This window comes from Mustelus asterias, chromosome 1, assembly GCF_964213995.1.
Source record: "Mustelus asterias chromosome 1, sMusAst1.hap1.1, whole genome shotgun sequence".
Lineage (NCBI taxonomy): Eukaryota > Metazoa > Chordata > Chondrichthyes > Carcharhiniformes > Triakidae > Mustelus > Mustelus asterias.
Window position 1 is genome coordinate 79,581,265 of NC_135801.1, and position 21,663 is coordinate 79,602,927.

Genomic DNA, 21,663 nt, shown 5'->3' on the forward strand with positions numbered 1-21,663 from the left:
CTGGATATACACTGATCTATAACTGGATTTACATTGATCTATATAACTGAATATACACTGATATATAACTGGATATACACTGATCTATGACTGGATATACATTGATCTATAACTGGATATACATTGATCTGTAACTGGATATACACTGATGTATAACTGGATATACACTGATATATAACTGGATATACACTGATGTATAATTGGATAAACATTGATCTATAACTGGATATACACTGATGTATAACTGAATATACACTGAGATATAATTGGATATACACTGATGTATAACTGGATATACACTGATGTATAACTGGATATACACTGATCTATAACTGGATATACATTGATCTATAATTGGATATATATTGATCGATATAAATGGATATGCACTGAGATATAAGTAGATATACACTGATCTATAACTGGATTTACATTGATCTATATAACTGGATATACACTGATATATAACTGGATATACATTGATCTATGACTGGATATACATTGATCTATAACTGGATATACATTGATCTGTAACTGGATATACACTGATGTATAACTGGATATACACTGATATATAACTGGATATACACTGATGTATAATTGGATAAACACTGATCTATAACTGGATATGCACTGATGTATAACTGAATATACACTGAGATATAATTGGATATACACTGATGTATAACTGGATATACACTGATGTATAACTGGATATACACTGATCTATAACTGGATATACATTGATCGATATAACTGGATATACACTGAGATATAAGTAGATATACACTGATCTATAATTGGATATACATTGATCTATAACTGGATATATATTGATCGATATAACTGGATATACACTGAGATATAAGTAGATATACACTGATCTATAACTGGATATACACTGATCTATAACTGGATATATATTGATCGATATAACTGGATATACACTGATGTATATGCCTTTCGCTATTTCCTGCTCTCGGGATGGAATTGTTCCAAAATGAGAATTAAAAAGTTAACTAGGCTGATACCAGGTAAGTCTAAAGCGAAATACTTTCTCCCAGTCTAATAATGATTATTCGAGTGTCTCATAGCCAAAACCCGCTATTAAGCTCCGCGATATGTATGATACATTTTTCAAGTGTTATCCCTCGTTCTGGTGGCAATCAGTCCGGATCATGTAACAATTTATAAAGTCAGAGTCTGGCTCTCATTGGGCTACAATCTCGGAATATTTGATCTATCACCTCTCGACATCTGAGATGTAGTTGGCTTTTTGAAGTCTGATTTGATTTAAGGGAGGGAAGCAGTTTGATTGGTCGGGCCGAAGCTCTGCCCTGAGCTAGGACACATAACACTGTGCGCCTGCAGTCAGATAGCAACAGAGCAGCCGAGTCCGAAAGAGACAGAAATCTGTAACTGACTTTGTAAGCAAATATCAACGATAACCCACTACCATCGGAGAGGAGCAGCGATCAGAGTGAGCCGGGCTCCACACACGCACGCACACACAGGATCTGGGAGAGCTCCTCACATTAGCTACCTGCAGCCGCTTGGAACAGTGTAAGCCTCAACAGAACTGACTTGGAACTTTTGGAAAAGCAACATTTGTTTCTTTTCTGAAGACAATCTATTTCCAATCAAGTGTGTCTCTCTGCTGGTTTGGTGTTTTTGTTTAAGAGGATGGGTAAGTTCCACACGCTGGTGTTTGTGTGTGTCGGATGGAGCTGTTTGACTGTGGGCTTCTCGGATCTGCTGAAGGATCATTTCCGCGGGCTGAGGAGGATTGCAGGCGTGGGTGAGAATTCCAGAGACGTTGCTCCCCCTCGGAAGGGAAGCCCCATCTCCACGGGGTCAGACCTGATCCAGGACACGCTGTCGGAGCACATGCTGATGCTTTATGACAAGTACAATAAAGCAGGATACCGCTTTCAGGATGGTAACACGGTCCGTAGTTACAAAGCCACTTTGGGTAAGTATATAGTGGTGGATGGGATGATGTAATGAGGGAAGGGTTGCTTTACTTGGGAGCAGAGCGTGAAACAGCATGTCTGTGACTTTATAGGAGAACTTCCTTGTGCACAGATTCCCTGAGATTTTTAACCCGATCTTACTCATTGTTCAGGGATTCCAAAGAGTGGTGACTTTGGAGTAAACACAGTAAGGAGTCTAACAAAACCAGGTTAAAGTGTCTGCTTTCTTGCATCTTTGTAGAAACTTGATGTCTGTGTCGATATGCGCGATCTTCTTGGAGATCCACATCATGAGCTTGGAGTACACAGAGGAAGCAGCACCTCTGAAATAGTCACTCAATAGATGAATGAGTGCAAACTCCTGATACAATTAAATCCGAAATGTCAGTGAAACTATTGGTTCTAACTATAAGATAAAAACAAAATACTGCGGATGCTGGAATCTCTCTCCACAGATGCTGTCCGATCTGCTGAGATTTTGCAGCATTTTCTGTTTTGGTTCTAACTATAATTGTGTTACTGTCACTGTTCACCCACTCATCTTGAGTCACGCACATCAAACTGCTCTGCATTTGTAGAGGCGCTCGTGTAGAGATTGAAGTATGTTATCTGAACCAGGACATACACTCCAAAGCAGTTACCAATTAATGTTCAGTATTGGTGTCGCAAACAGGTGGGTAATATATTTTATAAACTCAATGTAGCATTATTCCCAAGAGCCAGATTACCTGGCAGACTCATAATGGACTGGAACAGTGTTAAGTCATGGAGTGCGAACTTCATTGCATTTTCCTAGTTTGGTTTCCCTCGCTCTGCTAAAGGCAATGACTCATATTGGGTTATGATTCAGTGAGCTGTGACAGCCGTTCAGTACCTCAATCAAATGGTGTGTATGCGTGCTCTACCCAAAGGCAAGTCCTTGGTTCGTTCTCTGCTGGTGCTTCATCCTGAGCGATGTTGGCGGTGGGAAGACCATTGCGTTTCACTCTCAGGGACAGGGCGAGAGGACAGATCCCAAGTCTACCTCAGCCAGAAGGGGAATCAAGCCCACAGCATTGGTGTTGTTCCGATCCAACATGCCAGCCACAGCTAACCGGCGCCCTCTGAGTCAAATATCTATTCTTAATGTGAGCAAGGATATGTGAGTGTTGATGGCTGTTCGAGTATGTGACTATCCCTGGACAGAAATGTACATTTCCACTATGCATTTCTGCATTTGCTACAGCGATAACTGCATAGCAATTAGAGGTAAGACTTCTGACCACGCCTTGTCTCCTCACTCACCCAGGGACACTGGGGGACATTGGAGTGTCATCATTGCGTTCTTGGCTGATATTGGACAATTCTGTGGATGGAAGCTGGGTCTTTCTTGGTCTGTATGCTCATTAGTATGCCCTGTCTAAAGTTTATTTGAGAATGGCATCTTCCCTTGTTGAAGGTTTGTGTCACTAGAAGAAAGCATGGAGTGATTTTTTAAGACCCGGATTGAGTTTAAAGGATTCAGTAAATCGCTTAAACCTCACTTTCATAGTTTGTGATGTCAACTGAGATACTTAGCTAGACTGAAATTATGGGATGCCTAGGAGAGTGTTATGGTTATAAAGCTGTGATCTATTCAAAGGTTTCAATAGAATCATAAACCATGGGAGCAAAGCTCAAGCAGTTTATAAGGAGCTGAATCTCAAGATTAGATTAGAGTTTTGAAGTCACACTAAGACTCTGCTTGTGAAGGAAAGAAGCTGTTCTGTTTTGAATGGTTTACACCATTTGTTCTTGCAATCATACCATTTTTGTCATACATATTTGTCCTTGCAACCAGGGTGGAATGGTAGCACAGTGGTTAGCACTGCCGCCTCACAGTGCCAGGGTTCCAGGTTCGATTCCCGGCTTGGGTCACTGTCTGTGCAGAATCTGCACATTCTTCCTGTGTCTGTGTGGGTTTCCTCCGGGTGTTCTGGTTTCCTTCCACAGTCCGAAAGACGTGCTAGTTAGGTGCATTGGCCATACTAAATTCTCCTTCACTGTACCCGAACAGGTGCCGGAGTGTGATGCCTAGGGGATTTTCACAGTAACTTCATTGCAGTGTTAATGCAAGCCTACTTGTGACACTAATGAGTAAACTTAAACTCATACAGAATGTCCATCTTGAGTGCCACACCTCGATCTTCTAGCTTGTTCTCCAGCAGCTGAACTTGAAAAAAGGGTGCTTCCTGGTCTTTTTCTTTTTAGCTTCCTTTAGAAGAATTCAATCTATGTTTGCAACTTTAATTGTGCTAATTTTTAATATTGGCTACCAGTTGAGTTGGATAAATTATAAGAACATGTTGGTGTTGTTCAAATATTAGAAACAAAGCTTGGAACATAGAAATATACAGGACCAGAAAATGTACTTACAACCTACCTGGCCCCTGATAGTTCTGTGGTTTGTCCAAACTCCTGTCAGATTGGCCACGCAATGGGTTGACTCTTGTGACGTTGTATAACTATTCAAACAAAAGATTGAACAATGAAAATTTACATAACTATCAGATTGTATTTGTACTATGAATATATGGATGGCACAGTGGTTAGCATTGCTGCCTCACAGCTCCAGGGGCCCAGGTTCAATTCCGGCCATGGGTTTGCACATTCTCCCCGTGTCTGCATGGGTTTCCTCCAGGTGCTCCGGTTTCCTTCCACAGTCCAAAGATATGCCAGTTGATTGACCATGTTAAATTGACCCTTAGCAGAGTAAATATGTGGGTTTACAGGGATAGGGCCTGGGTGGGTTTGTTGTCGGTGCAGGTTCGATGGGCCAAATGGCCTCCTTCTGCACTGTAGGGATTGTATGATTCTATTGTTAATTGATATTGGCACTCCCCCCCCCCCCCCCCCCAACTTCTACCATCCACAAAGTGAATTCATTCGATAATGTGGGCTTTTAACGTGTATTTAAACTATAACTTTAGTGTTGTTTCTGATTTGTATGCAAAATAGAGGAAAAAAATCAGAGAACCATTCAATTAATGTTAATTCTGTACAGCATATATCTGCCTCAGGAACAAATTACCCCTTCCTAATCAAGAAATAGTACTTGATGATCTCCAGAGATGAGAGGCAACAGCACTTTAAACACTGTCCTTTCCTTTTTGTTCTGTCACTCTCATATTTATATTAATGGGCAAACCCACTCGCCCATTCATTGAGTGTAACAATAGCATATGTCTTGTACAAGTGGTGTTTAATCCTTTAGTCACTGCACTGTTTTACTGCCTGTCACATGCTGTTGCTGCTTCAGTTAAGTATTAGTTAATGACATTTTCTTATAGTCCTTTGATATTTTTTCAAGACATCACACGCTAGGAATTTCAATGATCAGAAATGTAATTGTTCAGACAACGGTAAAAGAATCTGCAATTGTGTTTAGGTGTTGCCGTTTTCCCCCATGCATACACAAATTTGACAATTTCAACCAATCTTATTCTTAACGTGTTATTATTTTAATTATAACTAGGAAATATAAATAGGAATGGTCCAAATAGGTCTGGATATTGTGGAGTTAATATGTAACGTTGATGCTTTTCGTCATTTTAGTTTCAACAAAAACAATCTGCAGGATCTTCTTATAAATGTTGAATTTGTTTTGCCTTTTTACGGAGGATAATTACTAAGAACATAATTATTTAGACACCTTTGCAACAGTGACGCCATAACACCATAAATCATGTTCTGCATCATGTAATTGGCTTTTGTGATTTAAGCTTTGACAAAGGGCCATCTGGACTTGAAACATCAGCTGTTTTCTCTCCTTACAGATGCTGCCAGACCTGCTGAGATTTTCCAGCATTTTCTCTTTTGGTTTGTGATTTAAGCATTTCCCTGCTTCGACTTTAACCAACACGTCAAAGCTAATTTGACCTCAGTGCAATCAAATTGTCAACAAATGTAGTACAACCTTATGATAATACCAGACTGCATGCCACTGCCTTTTGCATGGAAAATAGTCTTTATTTTATTGATTAGTGTCACAAGTAGGCTTACACTGCAGTGAAGTTACTGTGAAAATCCCTCAGTTGACACACTCTGGCGCCTGTTCGGGTACACTGAGGGAGAATTTAGCTTGGCCAATGCATCTAACCAGCACGTCTTTCGAACTGTGGGAGGAAACCGGAGCACCCGGAGGAAACCTATGCGGACATGGGGAGAATGTGCAGACTCCACACAGACAGTGACCGGGAATCGAACCTGGGTCCCTGGCACTGTGAGGCAGCAGTGCTAACCACTGTGCTACTGTGCCACCCTCAGTCTCTCATGCATTAATAAGAATACGTTTCATTTGTGAAAGTCCTTCATTCACACATTGCATCGAATTTACAAAATCTGAAAGGCTCAGCAGCTAGGTTTCCTCAATATTTTGCCAGGCTTTACTCCGCTGCTCAGAACACTACTAAAAGTCACTTACCGTGTATTGGACTTCTGTGAAGATTAAATTGTATTTAATGGGGAAAGAGCTCCCCCTGCCATCAGTGCCTAAGTTAGACAGCTTCATACAAATTTTATCCTCAAAATCTAGTTGTGTACAGCCCTATTGTATTCCCACGGGTGGAGCATAAAACCTGGACATAGTGGGAATGCCTATACATAACCACAAGAGAATCAGGAGAAAGAATAAGGACTCACATTAACAAGAATGTGTATAACTCAGAGGTGCATACCAATGGGCTTTACTGTACATGGGTGTAACTATGTTTATATTTCACACGTTGCCTGAGTGATATGGAGTTGATGACCTTATAAAACGGTGTTAAATTATGTATCATAAATCTAATATCTGAAAGATAATAAACAGTCTGCAGTGGCCAAGATTTTACCAGCCCTGTGGGAGCTGGCGTCGGGGCGTCTCTCCACCGCAGTCCCTCTATCAGGCTGTTTCCACAGCAGTGCCCAGTGGCAACCAGTTTACACAATTAAAGAGCCAATTGATGGTTGTTCTCCTGGGCCAAGCAGAACGGCTCCTGTTAAATGGGGAGGCCACCAGCCGCATAGAGGCAGCCTCCCAGGCGCTTCCTGGGGTGGGGCCTTGGTTAGCCTCTATGGGTTAGCCTCCTGAACCCCAGCACAGCATCAGGTTTCTTATCTGCCTCTCTCTTGTTCCCTTTGCAGCCTCATCAGTAGATCTCAGTCCAGTGATACCTCTGAGGCTGCAGAGTGGCTGCCCTTCTGATTGGATTAGCAATAAGGAGAGGCAGCAGGGGGCTGTTCTTAGCTGGACCACCAGCCTGGTGATGGCCTCTTCATGAACATAACCACTGCTGTCCTGCCCCACACCTATGCATGCTTGGGACACATACGGTTCTCAATGTAGGGACTTAGCTTGTGCTGGGAAAATCCCAGCCAATGTGAGTAAACAACAAGCGGAACCTTACAGTTAGCAAACTAACTTCAATTGCCAGATATTTATCATTCTGCATACAACAAGCAGAAGTTAAGTTTTTCTTTTCTTACTCTAATGCATCAGATGTGATAAGGATGGCATGAAAGTGATAGTTACATGGAACTGAACGGTATACACGTGGTTATTTCATAATGCTCTCAGGGAAACTAGAATGTGACAATATATACCGCTGTGCCTGTATCGTCCAAGAACAGTATATATGATTCTTGAAAAAGAGGAATTTTGAAGGATGCGGGAAGAAGAGTGAGAGGAAAAGGTGAAGAACACCACCGGCATGGATTAAATGTGTTGAATTTAATGGGTCAAAAATAGTCTATTTTTGTGCTATAATCCAATGCTTCAGTGAGACTTTTACACTAATATTAAACAGTTATCAGCAATCTACCTTGTGATTACTGTAGCATTACCAAAGTAGCTAACAGTCAAGGCGGATTTTCAATTTGTGCCAGAGAAACAAGAACTGCTTCAATATTCTATCTCAATCCCAAGTCTGTCCAGAAGTTTCACATTCCACTTCTGTTTGTGAAACTCTATCCTAGATAATGTAATCACCTTGAACTTGATGCAGTCGTTCAAACAGTGTCAACTATCACTTGTTGAACTAGGATTGCCCAGGCATGCATTATGCCATTAAGTATCTCTGATTTATTGTTGATACCTGTACAAATACATTTAGTTGTATTCTGCGGTCAGTCCTCCCTACGAGAGGAAGCAAATTACACAATACAACTTCCCTGGCATGAAACTATACTAGATGAAGGAATGAGTTGCAGAATCTGTCCTGTAATGAGCTATCTCCAACTTATACTTCTGTCATGTGACCTCCCCACATGGGGAATGTAGCTCTCAAGATCACACCTCATAGTTCATGACCAGCAGCAATGTAATCTTGTTGCCAGCTATGGTAAATGTCCAGTATCCACAGCCTAAATTACAAGGATCTTTCATGATAAAATTTCGAGCAAAGCCTTTTATTTGGGAAAGGAGATGAGCTAGATAGGGAAATTTAGACCCTGACTCTATTTTAAAGAACATTAAAACAAACGTGAATGAGTTTTGATGCTATAAGATTAGTTATTTTCCTGTGGGTTTCGAAAAATGGTTTCAACCGTGCTGTAGCACAGTGCTGGTCTCTGTTGTACCAACAGTTGCTATGAAATAAGTTGATAAATGGTTTATTGCCGCACATGGTCCACTTAAATTAAAGTTTAATTCATGCACATATTTTATCATTGCGTATGGAATATTGCATATATGAACACATGGAAATGCATAAAAATCCAATCATTTGTATACATTTCAGCCGAATTACATCATATCGAGGGTAGGTGAGATGTAAATTGGGACAGAACATGCATCTAAAAGAGTTTATACCAGATAATGGGGTGTAGAAATTGACCCATCAACTTCTGTGTCAATATTAGCAAAAGGGATGGGATGACTGCAATAATGTCATCTATAAAATTTCCACAAATTCCCCCTCAGATGTCCATAACACAATGAATATCTGCTTATATGCTTGATAGCATCTGATCTGGCAGAGATGAGACCTAATACTATTTAAAAGGTTGTTACACTGAGGACAGAGGGAGACCAGCCTTTGGAAATGGATAACCTTGTTTAATATTCTTGCAGTTTGGAGCTTGCCGAGTTCACTCGTTAGTGACATGACAAAGTTCTGCAGTTAGTTTCCTCCCCTGTACACTGACACCACAGCTCAACTGGTGCAGGTGCTAGACCGATTAATGCAAGTATCTTGGATCCCAGAAAGTAGGGCAGGATCAGTGGGATAGTAATTCCAGCAGCTCAAATTCCCATTTGTTGTGGCAGCAAACTCAGACGCAGTTTTCCAGGGTCCTTAGGCTACGTTGAAGAGTTTATCAAAATAAAATGTTTGACTGCATAAAATTGGTTGCTGAACTTTCAAATGATTCATTGTCAATGACATATTCCTGAGAGATGTGATAAAATGCTGTAAACATCTAACTAAAGAAGCTTTTGTAACTGAGAAGCTATTTGTTCCCTCTCTGCACACAAGGGGGGTAAGAAACTCCTGCTGCAAGTGAAAAACAGCAGTGATTTTCAGTTTAATTATAGATGATTCTGAGAATCGTTTTTAATTTATATTCTACGTTACAGTATTCCACAACGACTTTGTTGTATTCTTTTAATAAAGCCAATTTGCCTTATCCAAACATCTGTTTATTAAAGTTTTAACGCTTTTCTCTGTTTAAGCAATTTATAACTTTATTACAGGACAAATAAGTCTATAATTTAGTTAATCATTGTTGGCAACAGTTTGTTCAACACCCAACTGAATTTGAATCCAGTAGTAACGCCACTAGTTCATTGTTAATAGCTCAACAGCACCATCTTGTGTCATGAGGGGGAAAATGTAGCTTCTCAGTTTTGAATATTTTTTTCATTTTGATGCTTGTGGCACTTCTTACGTTTTTTAGAAGAACCAACCATAACAATAGGAGACCTTCCTGTTCTGGGTTAAATTTTTTAAAAATTCATTCATGGGACATGGACTTCGCTGGCTGGCCAACATTTATTGCACATCCCTAGTTGCCCGAGGGCAGTTGAGAGTCAACCACATTGCTGTAGCTCTGGAGTCACATGTAGGCCAGACCAGGTAAGGACGGCAGATTTCCTTCCCTAAAGGACATTAGTGAACCAGATGGGTTTTTCCAAGAATTGGCAATGGTTTCATGGTCATCAGTAGATTCTTAATTCCAGATTTTTTTTTTAACTGAATTTAAATTCCACGATCTGCTATGGTGGGATTCGAACCCTGGCCCCCAGAACATTAGCTAAGTTTCTGGATTAATAGTCTTGCGATAATACCATTGGCTGATCGCTTAGTGGTATGGCCATCACTAGGCCATACTTTCTTGGGATCTTCAACATCCACCTGGACTGTCTATTCAACATGTCCGCAATGCCTCTCACCAATTTTTACAGATGCACCATAGAAAGCATCCTTTCCTGATGTATCACAGCTTGGTATGGCTCTTGCTCTGAACAAGATCCCAAGAAACTAAAAGGGTTGTGAACATCGCCCAGTCCATCACGCAAACCAGCCTCCCATCTGTTGACTCTGTTTACACTTTCCGCGGCCTCAGAAAAGCAGCCAGCATAATCAAGGACCCCAGGCACTGGACATATTTTCTTCCACCTTCTTCCATTGGGAAAAAGATACAAAAGTCCGAGATCACGGACCAACTGACTCAAGAACAGCTTCCTCCCTGCTGCCATTAGACTTTTGAATGGACCCACCATATATTAATTATTCTCTGCACCCTAGCTATGACTGCATTCTCTCCTTTCCTTCTCCTCTGTGTACTCTATGTACATGATGTAGAGATGCTGGCATTGGATTGGAGTAAGCACAGTAAGAAGTCTCACAACACCAGGTTAAAGTCCAACAAGTTTATTTGGTAGCACGAGCTTTCAGAGCGCTGCTCCTTCATCAGGTGAGTGGAGGATTGGGTTCACAAACAGGGCATATATAGACACAGACTCAATTTACAAGATAATGGTTGGAATGCAAGCCTTAACTGATAATCAAGTCTTTACAGATGCAGACAGTGTGAGTGAAGAGAGGGTTAAGTACAGGTTAAAGAGGTGTGGATTGTCTCATGCCAGGACGACTAGTGAGATTTTGCAAGCCCAGGCAAGTCGTGGAGGTTACAGGTAATGTGACATGAATCCAAGATCCCGGTTGAAGCCATCCTCATGTGTGCGGACCTTGGCTATCAGTTTCTGCTCGGCGATTCTGCGTTGTCGTGTGTCTTGATGGCTGCCTTGGAGAACGCTTACCTGAAAATCAGAGGCTGAATGCCCTTGACTGCTGAAGTGTTCCCCGACAGGAAGGGAACACTCCTGCCTGGTGATTGTCGAGTGGTGTTCATTCATCCATTGTCATAGCATCTGCATGGTCTCGCCAATGTACCATGCCTCGGGACATCTTTTCCTGCAGCGTATCAGGTAGACAATGTTGGTCGAGTCGCAAAAGTATGTACTGTGTACCTGGTGGAAGGTTTCTCACGTGAGATGGTGGTATCCGTGTCGATGATCCGGCACGTCTTGCAGAGGTTGCTGTGGCAGGGTTGTGTGGTGTCATGGTCACTGTTCTCCTGAAGGCTGGGTAGTTTGCTGCGGACAATGTTCTATTTGAGATTGCACGGTTGTTTGAAGGCCAGAAGTGGGGGTGTGGAGTTGGCCTTGGCGAGATATTCGTCTTCATCGATGACATGTTGAAGCCTCTGGAGAAGATGTCGTAGCTTCTCCGCTCCGGGAAAGTACTGGACGACGAAGGGTACTCTGGCCGCTGTATCCCGTGTTTGTCTTCCAAGGAGGTCAGGGCGGTTTTTCCACAAACCCCAAGAGGCCAACAGTGAACCCAATGAGATAGCCAATGAACTGGAACAGCCGATAGAGAGATCCGCGGTGCAGCAACCCAGGAGGAAAGAGTTGAATTGGGCTCTTCTGGAAGGCCGCTGCCCTCGACTCGACATGTATGCCCAAGCCGTCAGGTGGTGCGTCAATGCCAGATTCATCAGCCGCACTCACAAGACAGTCCCGAACTTCACCCAAACACAACGCAATGCCATCCACGCTCTCAAGACCAACCGCAACATTGTCATCAAACCAGCAGACAAAGGAGGGGCCACCGTCATACTGAACAGAACGGATTACTGCAAAGAAGTGTACTGACAACTGAACAACGAGGAACACTACAGACAGTTACCCGCAGATCCGACCAGGAACCCACCCATCAACTCAACAGACTGATCAAGACCTTTGATCCAGACCTTCAGAGCGCCCTCCATGCTCTCATCCCACATACTCCCCACGTTGGAGATCTCCACTGCCTCCTAAAGGCACAGAAGGCCAACACACCTGGCCGTCGCATCGTATCAGGTAATGGGACCCTGTGTGAGAACCTCTCTGGCTATGTTGTGGGCATCCTGAAATCTATCGTACAAAGAACCCCAGCTTCTGTCACGACGTGACGGACTTCTTACAGAAACTCAGCACCCATGGAGCAGTTGAACCAGGAGCACTCCTCGTCACAATGGATGTCACAGCATTCTACACCAGCATCCCCATGACGACGACATTGCTGCAACTGCCTCAGTACTCAACGCTGACAACTGCCAATCTCCAGACGCAATTCTACAACCCATCTGCTTCATCCTGGACCACAACGTCTTCACCTTCAATGACCAGTTCTTCACCCAGACACACAGAACAGCCATGGGCACCAAATTTGCACCTCAATACGCCAATATCTTCATGCACAGCTTCGAATAAGACTTCCTCACTGCACAGAACCTTCAACCAACGCTATACACTAGATACATCGATGACATTTTCTTCCTTTGGACTCACGGCGAACAATCACTGAAACAACTACATGATGACATCAACAAGTTCCATCCCACCATCAGACTCACCATGGACTACTCTCCGGAATCGGTTGCATTCTTGGACATGCACATTTCCATTGAGGACGGTCACCTCAGCAGTTCACTGTACCGCAAGCCCTCGGATAACCTCACGATGCTCCACTTCTCCAGCTTCCACTCTAAACACGTTAAAGAAGCCATCCCCTACGGACAAGACGTCCATATACACAGGATCTGCTCAGATGAGGAGAATCACAACAGACACCGACAGACGCTGAAAGAAGCCCTTGTAAGAACAGGATATGGTGCGCGACTCATCGATCGACAGTTCCGATGTGCCACAGCGAAAAACCGCACCGACCTCCTCAGAAGACAAACACGGGACACGGTGGACAGAGTACCCTTCGTCGTCCAGTACTTCCCCGGAGCGGAGAAGCTATGACATCTTCTCCGGAGCCTTCAACATGTCATTGATGAAGACGAATATCTTGCCAAGGCCATCCCCACACCCCCACTTCTTGCCCTCAAACAACAGTGCAACCTCAAACAGACCAATATTCGCAACAAACTACCCAGCCTTCAGGAGAATAGTGACTACAACACCACATAACCCTGCCACAGCAACCTCTGCAAGACGTGCCGGATCATCGACATGGATGCCATCATCTCACGTGAGAACACCATCCACCAGGTACACGGTACATACTCTTGCGACTTGGCCAACATTGTCTACCTGATACGCTGCAGGAAAGGATTTCCCGAGGCATGGTACATTGGGGAGACCATACAGACGCTATGACAACGGATGAATGGACACTGCTCGACAATCACCAGGCAGGAATGTTCCCTTCCAGTTGGGGAATACTTCAGCAGTCAAGGGCATTCAGCCTCTGATCTTCGGGTAAGCGTTCTCCAAGATGGCCTTCAAGACACACGACAATGCAGAGTCGCTGAGCAGAGACTGATAGCCAAGTTCCGCACACATGAGGACGGCCTCAACCGGGATCTTGGGTTCATGTCATACTATCTGTAACCCCTGCAACTTGCCTGGGCTTGCAAAATCTCACTAACTGTCCTGGCTTGAGACAATCCACACCTCTTTAACCTGTACTTAACCCCTTCTTCACTCACACTGTCTGCACCTGTAAGGACTTGATTACCTATTAAGGCTCGCATTCCAACCATTATTTTGTAAATTGAGTCTGTGTCTATATATGCCCTGTTTGTGAACCAAATCCTCCACTCACCTGATGAAGGGACAGTGCTCTGAAAGCTTGTGCTACCAAATAAACCTGTTGGACTTTAACCTGGTGTTGTGAGACTTCTTACTGTACTCTATGTATGGCATGCTTTGTCTGTATAGCACATAAGAAACAATACTTCTCACTGTATCCCAATACATGTGACAATAATAAATCAAATCAAATCAGATAGTCAGAATCTCAGTTTAACATTTCATCTGAAATATGTCTGTATGATACAAAGCTAGTGGCGTTTGCTACCAAATAAACCTGTTGGACTTTAACCTGGTGTTGTTAGACTCCTTACTGTGATATTGGAATGTCATCTAAGATTATATTCTGATGTCTTGGAATAACAATTTGTATGTGTTGCACAATGGGTGTAACAATGACAAAGTTGGCAGTGGGAGGGTCTGTACCCAATCCTTATGGGCATTCCAACCACCGCTGGAATCTTCAGGTGCACTCTTTGGGCTGCCACCTAAAACAAATATTTGGTCCTTTGCATATGTTGATGATAAGCCTAAAGCCACTGCTGGTGAGACAAGCAGCCTGATATTTACTTTGTTTCAATTGGCAAGCTGCCTTTGGACACGTAATTAATATAAGGATGTGCGGGTTAGGTGCATTGGCCATGCTAATTTGCTCTTAGAGTCCCGGGATGCGTAGGTTAGTGGGATTAGCGGGGTAAATATGTAGGGTTACGGGGATAGGGACTAGGTGGGATTGCTGTCAGTGCAGACTTGATGGGCTGAATGGACTCATTCTGGACTGCAGGGTTTTTATGACAAGGTCTCATGTTTGGTTATCCATTGTGCCCATATTGTCCAAAAAATGTTTTGTCTTCATCACTCTGACTTAGAAGCAATAAATGTATATAAAACTATAAAGACATACATTAAAAGGATAAGGTCTGTGTTTGACTGATAATAAAATCGTCATAACAATTGTAGCTTACTACTTCTCTGCATGTTTAATGCTGCTAACTAGTTTAAGGAGCTACAGTGAGTAGTGGCACCCAATATCATGTTTGGAACCCTGATTACCCCTGTGCAGTGAGTAGATCTCATTATTCAAATGTATAACTCCATAAAAATACAACATTTCAAAATAATTATAACTTCATTTCAATTGTAGAATTTGAATTAACGCCTCATCATAATGTTGAACAAGTGATTTAATTCTTCACCTACCAATAGGTTTTTGTCCACCAATATAGCTAGATGGAATAACATTTATTCAGTATTCCACGTAGAAGCAACAGTCCTGAAGGGTAATGTGTAGGCATGACATAATGGAATCTGTTTATGAAGTGGGCAATTAACTTTATCATTAATGCTGCAATATTACCATGTGCAAGCTTTGATATAACTGGACATTTGATCTATTATTATTTTATTATTATTATAGGGTGGATTGGAGACAAGCAGCTGCACATTTTTAATCTGACATCTCTGACAAAATCTGAAGACATTTTGTCTGCCACGTTGCATTATTATACAGCTGATCTTGTAAACAACAGCAATATTTGCCCTTACTCAAAGGGCTGCCGTCATCATTTACACAGAAAACAAGTCAACATTGATCTTTCAATCTGGGTTTTTGCCACTGCTGACAACAACACCAGAATTCTGGGTCACTATGTGATCAATGCGTCCACTTTTTACCGAGACTTTCTCTCTTGGCAGTGGAAAGACATCACACGAGTGGTCAACAACGTGAAGTCAAATGATGATCTTTTGATTGGAATTGAGATCATGCCTTCTGGTCCAACCTTATGGAAACAGTTGCTTTCAAACCGTTCACCCTACATCTTGGTGTATGCGAATGATTCAGCAATTTCGGAACTGGACACTGTGGTGAGCACCCTTCAAAGACACCGGGGATCGTTTGTCACCAAAGTGCAGGGTTTTGGAGTTAATGCCGCAAACAGGACATTTGAAGTAAGAAAGAAACGATCAACTAACTTACTCATGCCCTTGCACAACAATGAGTTACCTGGTGCAGAGTACCAGTACAACGAGGCTAGTGCATGGGAGACAAGAAGGCCGTATAAAAAGCTGCATCCTCGGCCAGCAGACAGGCAGAGAAAGGCAAAGCAGAGGAAGGGCAACAGGCAGAAGTCACAGACTCTTCAATATGATGAGCAAACATTGAGGAAGGCAAGACGGAGACAGTGGAATGAACCCAGAAATTGTGCTCGCCGTTACCTGAAAGTGGATTTTGCAGACATTGGATGGAGTGAATGGATAATCTCCCCCAAGTCTTTTGATGCCTATTATTGTGCAGGTGCCTGCCAGTTCCCAATGCTAAAGGTGGGTATTCTCATTTTTTACATTGTAATTTTCTCTCTCTTTCTTGGCTGGCATGGTGGCACCGTGGTTAGCACTGCTGCCTCGCAGTGCCAGGGACCCAGGCTCAATTCTGGCCTCAGGGCACTGTCTGTGTGGAGTTTGCACGTTCTCCCCATGTCAGCGTGGGTTTCCTCCAGGTGCTGCAGTTTTCTCCCACACTCCAAAGATTTGCAGATTAGGTTGATTGGCCATGCTAAATTGCCCCTTAGTGTCCCAGGATGTGTAGGCTGGAGGGATTAGTGGGGTAAATATGTGGAGTTATGGGGGCAGGGCCTGGGTGGGATTGTTGTCGGTGTGGAGTCAATGGGCCAAATGGCCTCCTTCTGCACTGTAGGGATTCTATGGTCCTTTTGGTCCCTATGTCATGTGAATTTAGCAAGTAGCCTACTCCCCAGCATTTGCCAATGTCACATTCTAACCAGCTAATAAGAGATACATGGGGCTGACCTTAATGGATCCCTGTAGATGAAGAAAGCCATTCAGTCCTTCCAATTTACTGACAGAAATGCTACCTTGTAAATGTTTGGCCCACTTCGATCAAATTCATGGCTCTGGTATTTTAATGGAGGAGTTAACCTATTTATTGGAATCAGATTAATGCCTCAGGAAATACAACAGAATGAGAATTGGCTACGGTACATCAAGCATTCATGACGCAAGATCGCCAACATTAAGCTGTGCATATTTTCGTCAAGTCATATTCTATTGTACAAATCATACCATATAATAACTTTAAGAAGTCTTTCTTTATACAGTTAAAACTGTGAACTTTAGGGGAGAGGAGTTTTTCTCCAGAAACTTGAATTCTGCAGCTGTAAAAGGATTTTGTTCATAGAAACATGGGGTGAGCCATTCAGTCCTTCGAGCCTCTTCCACCATTCAATTAGGTCATGACTGGTGCAAAATGTTGGGAGTTAAGGAATCAGCACCCAATGCTTATTTTATTCACTAGACGTCATCCATAAGAAAGATGGAAGGATAAAATAATTTTCAAAAGTGTTACTATAAAATCTTTTTCCCCCTCTTCTTTTAGTCATTGAGACCTTCAAACCATGCTACGATCCAGAGTATAGTGAGAGCAGTGGGCGTTGTTCCAGGGATTCCAGAACCATGCTGCGTACCTGAGAAAATGTCATCATTAAGCATCCTCTTTGTCGATGAAAACAAGAACATTGTCTTGAAGGTCTACCCAAACATGACAGTGGAGTCATGCGCTTGCAGATAACCTCACAGGAGCAGGGGCGTTGATTCTGGGTTTGCACTGCTGACGTTTTTGTGTTCTTGTCTTTTTCATTCTGAATGACACAAAAGAAGTCTTCCAACAAATGAAAACTGAATGGTGCCTTTAGATGAAAGGAAATGAAAGATAATTTATCGTTTTATTTACAAACCCATTCACCTACATTAAATACGCAGTTTACTGAACTAACAGCAAATTGAAGCAGTAGAGGTCTGTGTCTGGAATTCAGAATTCTGAGACAGAACTGCATTTATTGTAGATTTCTTTTAGACTCTTAAAGACTCGATAATATAAATTGCCATTGCACTTCAAAAGATCGTGTTTCATGGCTGTTTTATGACTTTTCTCCCCCAATTCCCCACTTGCATCCCATCCATCCAGCCAATCACAGAGTGTGATGAGCATTTTATTTTAATCTTTGTATTTTATTGCCGTACTCTTAAATAATTAAATCATCTGAAATGTAAAGCAGCTACATGAATCAATGCAAATGTATTATTTGAAAAAAAAATCAATTTATTTGCTAAAATACAACAGGGCATGTTCAGTGCACAATATTTTATTTACTATTAATGAGCAACATTTTAATTGCAAAATATTTGTGAAGATGTTGCATGATCTAAGAAATTCACTTTAAACAGGTAAGGAAACCCAGTACTCTGGGGTTACAGAATGTTTGCTTGAGCTGCTAAATACCATTCAGATATAGCTACAACTAACTAGGGTACTCCAGTAGCTGCAGAGCTGCAATGATTCAGAAGCATCCATTCCACTTCCAAGTGGCCAAATCGGTTCTGTCAGGACTGAAGCAAGCACATCATTGTTAGCCCCAGGAATCAAACTGGGGACAAGTACATTTGTGGCCAATTAGTGAAAACAAACTGAGATGTTGCCTCCTGAATTGGCCCACTCACTACCAAATCAATGAAACAAACAAGGGAGATATGTAAGACTATCATATCTGGAATAATTACCCTCCCCACTCTGCTCTCGATGGACTATTCTATTCATAACAAAGTACTTTGCAATAAAGTAGTTACTTTCATTGGCTCGAAAATTAGCCTATTCGCCATTCAAATCAAAACTGGTACCTGTTCAGCTCCATTTCATAGAAATCATCATCGAAACCCTACAGTACAGAAAGAGGCCATTTGGCCCATCGAGTCTGCACTGACCACAATCCCACCCAGGCCCTACCCCCTTATCCCTACATATTTTACCCGCTAATTCCTCTAATCTACGCATCCCAGGAAACTTAGGGGCAATTTTAGCATGGCCAATCAACCTAACCCTCACATCTTTGGACTGTGGGAGGAAACTGGAGCACCCAGAGGAAACCCAAGCAGACACGAGGAGAATGTGCAAACTCCACGCATTTATCGTTCTATTTTTCACTGTAACCTAATATTGTTTTAGCAACCATTTATTTACAAATAAATCCCCTACAATTTAAGTCTTCATTCAGACTAAACAGACTGGAGTAAGCTCAAAAAGGCAAAATCTGTCCTTCGTAATTATGCTTAATATATGCTGCTTTATTCGAGTAATATACTTATTGATGTAAAGTAAGTCATTCGTGAATATGTCGTACCTATATATGTTTTTAAAGAATACAATACATCTATTTTATCATTAAAATGAGATTGAGGAAGAATTAAGTGTGGTTTAACTTTAGCGTCCGGTACAATTGATAGACATTTGTCCATCAGCTATTATGCAGGTAAGCAGCGCCGTCAGTATCTGCAGGTTCCCCCAGCAATGGCACTCAAGCTTACCTTTCAGAATGCACCATCTATATTACCAGGTTACATTTCCATTTTCCAGATGTAAAAAAATAGAAGTCCTTAAAATGGGCAGCACGTATTTTCGTTGCAAACTTTACAGTGAGCAGCAATGTATAACTTCCATCGCCTTTTGTTTTATTTTCACTGAGTTGGACTTAAACTTGGGCTCCAACTTTGTCTTAAACCACTGTCTTATATCATTAATTTCTTTAATGTAAAGATAAACGTAAGTGAAAGGTGTGAATTATTAGGATTTAATGAAACTTATTGCATTCCACTTGTCAGTCCACATTTACAAATATTTGATGGCGGAAGTAAAGAAACTTATCCAGGCTTTACTTGGAACTAATTTTCTTCAAGTGAAATGAGTTGAAACACCAGGCATCACTTGAGTCCGTATGGACTTGAGAGGTCTGGCCAGATCCTTTATGTGCACCTGAAACCAAGTGGAAACAACCAAAGTTGTTAACATTGGCCCTTGAGCGTGGTGCCTTACAATATTAATATTTTAATGAGTATGTTTATAATCCAATAGAGGCATTCTCTTTAGATAATGTATCATTTTCAATATTATTTTATGCTAACCATTCATATTGCCTGTCAGGTGGGTTTACCCTCATGTTGATCCCAAAGATGCGTTCTAGATCCAAGTGTCAACTGTTTTAAGCATTTTATAACAGTAAAAATATCTTCATTTCTTTATATGAGTATTCAATAGTCAGACATTTTGTTAGAGGAAAAATATTTTATAATCATTTCAGAAAAGGTAATCACCCATGTAATTTTTCAATAATTTTTTAAAATTCAAATATATTTTCGCTACTTAAGCAGGTACGTATTTGAATGCATCAAGTAATTGTAATTCTTGTTTTGTATATAGTTCTATCTTTGAATTGTTACAAAAGTGGACATGTTTCTTAAATTGCCAAAATCAATTGCCAATTGAAAAACAAGTTAATTCGATGAATGTTTCCCATTTCACTCCTTCAGATTTAAATAGTTTATACTGCGTTAAACTAGTGTAAGACAAATTGCATGCTTTCCCTTATAAAAATTCTAATATATCTATATAGTATGTAGTATTACACTGACCTCTGTGAAGCAGTTTGTCTGTGTATCATTCTGTTTTTCAAAACTTAAGCAAATTTGGCAACTTAAAATAGTAACTCCATTTTAAATAGTATAATTCTTTGTTATTAAAATATTACAAATAATAATGTTTCCAATTTTAACTTTGGCCATAAGGCAACAATATTTAAAGGTGGATGAAATGAAATGACTTTGTATTGTTTAAGTGCATTTGTATGTCCATCAACATATATTACAATATATTTTCAATTTTTCTGTGATTTGGTTAGTGAATTATTTTGATTTAGCTGCAGCAGATTTTTTAAAAAATCAACGTTTCATTAATTTGTAAAGAATTTCCTGTAAACATTTAGTTGATATGTAATATTGTACAATATGTTTTAAAATACTACATATTTGTATATGGAAAGAAACCCTGTTGAAATGCCTTTTTAATTTATTTTATGTTTGGCTGCAGTTTATTTTCCCCTTTTTTGCAGTTTCACCATTTGGTTGCAGTAATGTTTATTAAAGAGTAATAATATTAGCTTCAGTATCCTGAACACTACAAAGCATCTGAAATGAAACTGTGAAGGGCACTTGTCACTACTGATGTCTGAGCTTTCTTGTTTAATAGTGTTTTGTTGCATTAATGGATACCTTCCTTACAATCTTTGGACATGAATAAATTTAGTTACGTAACTAAAAAGAAAATCACCATTATTTCCTTGCTATGTTTTATCAGAGCTAAACCCTGTTCATGTCAGGAATGGTCTACAAAGCTTGCTTTGTTTTCTTTCTCACTGTGGTTCTCTTCTGTTAGAACAATATTAAGCCAGTTCTTATTGCTTATTCCCTCACGTTTATTTCTCTAATTTTTCTGAAAGGTAATTTCCCATCTCCAAATTCTCTCATCTCCTGAAGACATTGGGGTCTAATACAAAGGGCACATGATAGCAAGTGCCACCAGGATAGTATTATAGTCAGCATTGAGAGAGCATTGCATATGAAGAACCCTAGTTCGGCCATTCTTTTGTAAATATATTGCCCCACCACGGGCCTGGCCAAAATCAGCAAACTCACAACACATGAGGGATTAAGTTTGAAATTTCTTGATATGCGTGACTCAGTTACATACTGGGTGCTGCATTT

At 41.2% G+C, this 21,663-nt stretch overlaps 1 protein-coding gene across 1 annotated transcript; it reads left to right on the top strand.

Annotated features, from left to right (window-relative positions):
• Window positions 1-1,467: 1,467 nt before the first annotated feature.
• Window positions 1,468-21,209, top strand: bmp3 (bone morphogenetic protein 3). The gene is made up of 3 exons (XM_078213878.1): window positions 1,468-1,972; window positions 15,476-16,380; window positions 17,453-21,209. The coding sequence occupies exons 1-3, from the start codon at window positions 1,684-1,686 to the stop codon at window positions 17,642-17,644; spliced, it is 1,386 nt and encodes a 461-aa protein (XP_078070004.1). The 5' UTR covers window positions 1,468-1,683; the 3' UTR covers window positions 17,645-21,209.
• Window positions 21,210-21,663: the final 454 nt, after the last annotated feature.

What these genes read in the sequence shown, in the direction of transcription:
- bmp3 (XM_078213878.1), top strand. Translation starts at nt 1,684, where the DNA reads ATGGGTAAGTTCCACACGCTGGTGTTTGTGTGTGTCGGATGGAGCTGT. An exon ending in TAGTTACAAAGCCACTTTGG is followed by an intron (nt 1,973 to 15,475) that starts GTAAGTATATAG and finishes TTATTATTATAG; the next exon opens with GGTGGATTGGAGACAAGCAG. An exon ending in GCCAGTTCCCAATGCTAAAG is followed by an intron (nt 16,381 to 17,452) that starts GTGGGTATTCTC and finishes CTCTTCTTTTAG; the next exon opens with TCATTGAGACCTTCAAACCA.